Source organism: Anopheles cruzii, unplaced genomic scaffold (assembly GCF_943734635.1).
Source record: "Anopheles cruzii unplaced genomic scaffold, idAnoCruzAS_RS32_06 scaffold00748_ctg1, whole genome shotgun sequence".
Classification (NCBI taxonomy): Eukaryota; Metazoa; Arthropoda; class Insecta; order Diptera; family Culicidae; genus Anopheles; species Anopheles cruzii.
The window spans coordinates 2,748-9,402 of record NW_026454335.1 but is presented as its reverse complement, the minus strand read 5'-3'; the positions used below and the strand labels follow the sequence as shown (position 1 = coordinate 9,402).

At 43.3% G+C, this 6,655-nt stretch overlaps 1 protein-coding gene across 1 annotated transcript; it reads left to right on the top strand.

The window, feature by feature from the left end:
• The first annotated feature begins 929 nt into the window (after positions 1 to 929).
• Positions 930 to 6,346, top strand: LOC128276219 (uncharacterized). Its single transcript, XM_053014694.1, is given in 9 exon segments — positions 930 to 1,002; positions 3,023 to 3,142; positions 3,251 to 3,489; positions 3,611 to 3,749; positions 3,973 to 4,122; positions 4,269 to 4,412; positions 4,511 to 4,752; positions 4,836 to 5,096; positions 5,491 to 6,346. Coding segments are annotated over 9 exon segments (2,064 nt in total). The 3' UTR covers positions 6,187 to 6,346.
• Positions 6,347 to 6,655: the final 309 nt, after the last annotated feature.

The following is a 6,655-nucleotide window of genomic DNA, read 5'->3' as shown; positions in this document are numbered from 1 at the left end:
AGGCGCCAAATTGTGCGGAAAGTTCTCAGCAGCAGCCGTCGCCTTCGTTTTCCGTTTTCGTTATATGCGTGTAATCATGGTCGGAGAGTTAAGGCCTTAATGGATTATTCTCGCTTTCCGTTGTTTATGCCTCTGCCTTAAACGATGATGACCGAAAGAGCAGAATCTCTGTTCGTGCTATTACAACTGAGGCGTGGTTTTTAAGATGTCCTAAAACTGCTTGAACGCTCCCGGACCAAGCGCAAGCATGGTTAGAAAAACCAAAGTGAATGGAAAAGTTACCAACACTTATCAAGTGAAACAGTTTTATTGCTTTTTGTTAGTCCCAGAGGAACGGACTGGCCCAAATTTGTTTTATTTACGCTTTATAGTTTTCTTAATTTGACTCAACAAAACTATATTAGTAAGATGCATGTGGCATTTCCTCCACTATCCTTACCTCGAGCAACCTCAGATATAAGCTGTTGATGGTGTATTGAAGTTGTTGTTTTGTTTTGTGAATCAGATGGCCGAATGTGGATGGTTTTATTGCCAATGTTTTTGTTATGTGAATAGGCCAATAAATAAAGTGCCGTGAAACCAATAGTTGATTGTGGATGATGGTGGTCGATATGGCTATATGTAATGTTGGTACCAGAAGTGATTTTCGATCGAGCTGACATCATACTTCAAATATTAATGTGCTATATGGTGTCTCAGAAAATGTGTAGCGTAATCAGCCTGATGGAACATGACTGAACGAAATAAATAAATCTTTGAATACATAAGGAATAGGCAAAAACCCCTTTCCGGAAACGATCGTTTCAAAAATGATGCCAATGATGAGATCAACACTACATGTTCGGGCAGTGAAATTACTACGAAGCAGGTTTTATTCCTTCGCGATGATTTGGTGAGCTTCCGAAGAGTCAAAGGTGCTCCATAAAACAATGAATACAAAAGTGTTTCAATCAATTGTTGGATTAATTATTTTGATACACAATATTACCGGAGATGATTTAGGTGAGTAATCTTTCAAGAGATGTCGTTCTTTCGGCTCGATTTCGTTTATTTCGTGACTCATCCGTAGATCATCCGTCTGCGCAACACCGATTAAACGGTTTCTGTGTGAAAGACGTCAGATCGAACCCTGATAGTGCATCATCTCGAAGCCGATAATAAAAAAATAACAGTAACGATTGTGTTCTCAAATAACGCAAAATGCAGTATCCAAAAAGGAAATATATTTTCCCCAAGAGATAGACTCTCTGGATTTTGAATTAAATCAGAGCGAATATAACGAACAACTTCAAACGAGTAGCTAACCATTAATGATCGATAACCTCTCAATATGATTCAATCTGCTAATAAACTCAACCATTCGAAACATTTATTGCAAATAACAACAATATCAACACATATTTTTAATTAACGATACAATCATTAGTACGCAGCGAAACATAATTTACTTGGATAAACAGAAGCGAACCACGAGCTCGCTTAAATTTCACAAATGCCACCATCTACGCCTTTCGCCATTCAGCAAGCTGCTGGTATGCAATGTTTTCCCGACCACCAACAGCTCATCGGTCAATGTTTGCGGTAGAAAATCGGGGAAAAGGATTAATCTTTCAAAAATGCCTCTCCGGTGGCTCGTTGCCAATGGCTGTTTTGATTGATCAAACGGGAAACACATTGAATCGTTCATTCCTCCTGGGCCTCAAACTTCACCGCGCGTCTCGTTAATCATGATAACGAACCGTTGAAACACTAAACCAATGGCATCGGAAATGAAAGATGGAATATCAATTTCCAAAACCTCTTCATCGTGGAGTGGAGCTGGATATTACGCCCCTAGCGGATCCGCGAAACCCGCGATTGTTCCACACGAGACGTGGGCCTTTCTCAAACAGATTGCACATTACTTCGCGAATCGCTAAAAGCCACAGCGGGCCCAAACTGGTGGTACGTTGGATCTGTTGACAGCTTGACACAATTGCATTATTGATGATGTATTGGAGCTTGTTAGACCCATCTTGGATACAGTTTGGTCGGCCAGTAGTGGTTCAGTGTTTTCTGAAAACAGCGAGAAACGAGCCTCGATGAAAAACAACATTTTGTCTTATGTACTTGAATTCGTGGAAGCTTCACAAGGTCTGAGTCGTCGTCTCAAAGGCACTGAATGTGCTCTTCCACGTCGACACGTTGTCGGTTTCAGAGAAGAGGGTGCGAATCGATGATGAGGGACGATTAACGAGAAGCGTGAGCCTAGAGGAAAGGTCTCTGTTTCGCCACAATAAAATTACAAACCAGATATGTTTATGGCTCTCACGCACTGCCTGTGAGCTTGTCGAGGAACGAACGAAATGTGGCCCCCTCGTGATCACCAACTGCTCCTCGTTGGCTTGTGTTGTGACAACATTGTGGCGAAGGTGGCTATCGCAAAACATGGCTCCAAATGCTTCTGCTAACATTGACTGTGTGTTGAGTATCCTTTTTGTATGTTTGTTTTCCTTCGTTCTCTTTTCCGTTTCCTGAATTAGCTTTGTTCCCCGAATAACGAACATGCCAAACATTTTTCGACGTGAGGTAGTCTTGAAATGTTTCCCAATGTGTTCTTTGTACCAGTAGTAAAAAATATCTTCAACAATTATGATAAACGAATAAAGGATTTTTGAGCAATGTGTTTACTCTCCGCTAATAGAGCAGTCGGTAATGCTCGTTTGATTCCCGATACCGAGGTGACATAAGGGTTGGCGCGGGACTAACAACGCCGCACGTAAAAACAATCATTTCACAATCATGCTTAGTAAATTGCTAGAAATGAATGAAAAAGAACATAGAACACAACATTTGTGGATTAAAAGATGTAACTATGGCTGAACTGTTGTCATCTTTAAGATTTATTAATACTCGATGTTCAACACGGTGATTGTTCAGTGGAATATATTTGTAGGATATTATCAATGTTCAAACAGGTGGATGCAAATGACTTCAATTAATTTATATTACTTTAATTCCGGATTCACTTCGTTTTCCACAGGCCTGCTCTCCAGTACATTACGTTCGTTTCGCACATTTTGTTGTGATGACGATCTGTTGAAACTCGCCTGTCCCCTTGGAACTAGCATCTCTATTGAATTGGTTCAGTATGGTGTTAAAGGTACATATAACTCCCAATGGCACCGATACGGCGCCTTCTTGAGAACGTGACTGCATTTTCTTTCCCTCTTGCCTTTTTCTTTTTGACTGATTTTCTAATGCAAATCAGAGGACAACGATACGGTACAGTGTCCTTACAGCGAACTCGATGATCTCTATTATGCTCAAGGATCGCCTCCCTCGTCACCTTCTACGAGTATGTTGGACATCATCCTACCATCAGGAAACGTGACGATAACGTCAACGACACCAAACAACAACGAAATGGATGTCGCCATGAACGACAGTCTGACCAGTTTTTCTGTGGAGAGGACGAAAGACAAGTGCACTCCGCTTTACGTGCTGCAGGTGAGTTGGTGCTATATTACCATACACCTGGCCTTTTTACTATTGTAAGACTGGACGATTGAACTTGCTTTCTAGGCTATATGCGTTTTTAAATTCTCGTGTAATTTTCGTCCCTCAACAGTATTCAATCCTGCAGACCGTTGTTGAAACGTGCCAGAAAAAGCGAAGCTGTCGGTTACATGCTGCACCGAAAATATTCGAAACAAGTCCCTGTCCTGGCATTCATCGGCTGGTGGAGGTCAATCACAAATGCCGCCCATGTGAGTAACTGTACCTTTCAGTTTAAATTCCAGCTGCTTCCGGTCAGCAAAGAAAGCATGTTGGACGCATTCTTTTCAATCTTTCGTTGATCTATCAATATCTTTGCGTCATGATTCTCGTTTATGTCTGAAATACGAATGGTGGTGGAAGCAGTGTCTTTGCAGATAGTTGTTTTCTATATTTTGTCGTTGAACTCTTCTTTTTTTATGTTTGCCATGTCAGTTGAATTCCGAAGCATGACTTCTTGCGAGAAGGACATCGTTCGGTTAACGTGCGGCCAGTATACGCGCATAGCAATCTACAGCGCCACCTATGGGCGGACGGCGTACGAAAGTTCTCATTGTGCGCAGGCAGCCACCTCGCAAGAGCAGAGTAAGTTCCAAGCAACCACGAGTATTAAAGTCCTTAAATTGGGACACAAGAGCACAAACACAATACCTTGGCGTTGTCTGTAGTTATCGCCATGCTACAAGTTGTCTTCAATCACCTTCCGTCTTTGGACGATTCTTTATTTTCAGCATGTCTCTCGGAGCACACGAGTCACACGCTGACGGAAATCTGCCAAGGCCGGCGGAAGTGTACGGTGGCAGTTGAAAGCTCAACATTTGGCAATCCCTGCCCGGAGAGCACTCGGGTGTACCTAAAGGTGATATACGCCTGTGGTAAGTGGCGCCAAGACAGTTGGTCACTTGGCACACGATTCGGCATAACTTTGTAAACTTTGTCTAGTTTTTCTCGGGTCTTCCATTGTTGTCACCAGTTTCCAGAAACGTGTTCCGGGAGCGCTACGTTACGCCACTGGAGGATGACGAGCTGGACGAACGGCCTTTCGAATCGAACGAGCAGTACGATGAGGAGTTAACGCCGGTTCCAAATCTCATTGAGGGCTCGGCAGCTATTGGTAACTCCGCCACCAAAGGTATCCACAACAAGTACTTGGGCGAGTCGTCTAGGGCCGAAGACATAGTCACCTTCGTCAAAGACGGTGAGCTTTGAAAATGGGTATTTAAATCTCGATTACATAATTGATACGCAATATCTGTTCCTTTCCATCTTCATTTCATGAAACAGATGAGACTCAGCAGACGATGGCCAGTCTAGACCACGGACAACTGCTTATCGTGAGTGTTGCGGCGCTGTTCTTCTGCTGTATCTGCCTGTCGTTTGGTACGTTACTGGCATATAAAATGAAACTGTTTCCGTCTCGAACTGGAAATCGATGCAACAAGGAATCCGATTCGATCGACAGCCACTCAAGTCCATCCAGCTACCGTCCGACGAGCGATGACTTTGACCTTGCAGAGTGTGTGCCTAAAACGGTTGTTTCTTCCGAGAAGCTTGCGGAGGTAAGTGACGATAACCCAGATAACAAGTTTAAATTATTTCGTTGGTCTACATCAACTTGCCACGATCGATTTGAAAGTGACAAATTACCTCTGCTCTTCAATAAGAAACATTTTGGAGTTTAATGATATTTGAAGTTACCAGGTTCAGTATCTTAAACATTCCTTGGTCAATTTGGTTTATTGCTATAACTTTATTTGAGATAACAACATCAGGCAATCGTTTGTGCTTGATACATATAGTAATGTCGAGTGAGTCAGGAAGCTATTACAACTAGCATCTTCCATTAAATCCTTCTTACACCGTTTGCATTATTTGGATGTAGCATTTTCTGCAAAACCCTATAAATATCGTCCAAACTAAGTTTCTTTTGGGGATTTCCTGTTCCTCTCCCAGCAACAATTAACACCGTCCAGAAGAATCGAAGCCTCGAATTCATCGTTCGGTAATGCCTGCATTGGAACCACCAATAACAGCTCCTACAGTACCACGATTCCCGCGTTCAGCTTTGCTGGAGTCCAACCAGCCAATGGGGCGCATTTGTCGCATATCTCGACCACGATGTTCATCTTGCCCAACTATTTGATGACCGATCTTCCGTCAGGCCCCTTGCCCAACAATTGTCGACCGCCTCGGTCGGCGCGAGGAGCTCTGGACGAACGGGAAATGGCACAACCGAGTGAAAATCTCACCTTAACGCTTACAACGACCGAAATCACGAGCCAACCGGGATCCTACACCCTTCTACATCCTCATCATCAGCAAAAGCACAAATCCGGGAATTATGCTGGTTCCTGCACACAGTGCATGGCCCTCGGTTGGTCTCCTGAATCATCCACCTCAAATGCCGTGATGTATGCAGGGCAGGGAAATGCGCCTGCAGCACCGGTCACCAGTACAGGAGCGTTGCACCCGTATCAACGCAATCAATCATTGAAATCGTCCTCAAGTGACGCGTCGGGACGGCCTGATTTGGTAAGGTGCGAGGAACATGGCAAGAAGGTCATGACCGAAGGTGCGCAGGGTTCTGCAATCACTCTAGCAAAGTCGAATTCTTTTTTATGGCTGGGCTTGAAGATCGGGCTGACGTAAAGCTGTAGGGTAAAGCTGTCGAGATCGATCTGTTCGATAATTCCTCGGATAGCCTTTTAAAACTTATTGGTGCGAAGAGCTTGCCTCGCGGTGTCTGACGGTTTACATTTCAAGGACCCATTTCCTTCGTTTCTTTCCACCTAACACTTATTCTTGGTCGTCCCGGAAATGTCCTGATTAAATTTTTTATCTACGTTTTGTGAGCTGTCTCATGTGTTTGTCATTTGTACATGTGAAGAAGACCTCCGCGGCACAACCAACACCCTGCTCGACAGCTTTACCCGGAACAATTCGTGAACAAAATGAAGAAAGCAAGTAATGTATTTTAGAAAGGGCATCAGGCAGCAGATAGCGTGAATCCTGTCGAGGATATCCCTTTTATAAATCCTTGTTAAATCACAAAATGAAAGAATGTTGCACGAGTTTGTTTGATTTAGTGGTTAAGTTATGCCTAAATCTAAAAAACTGT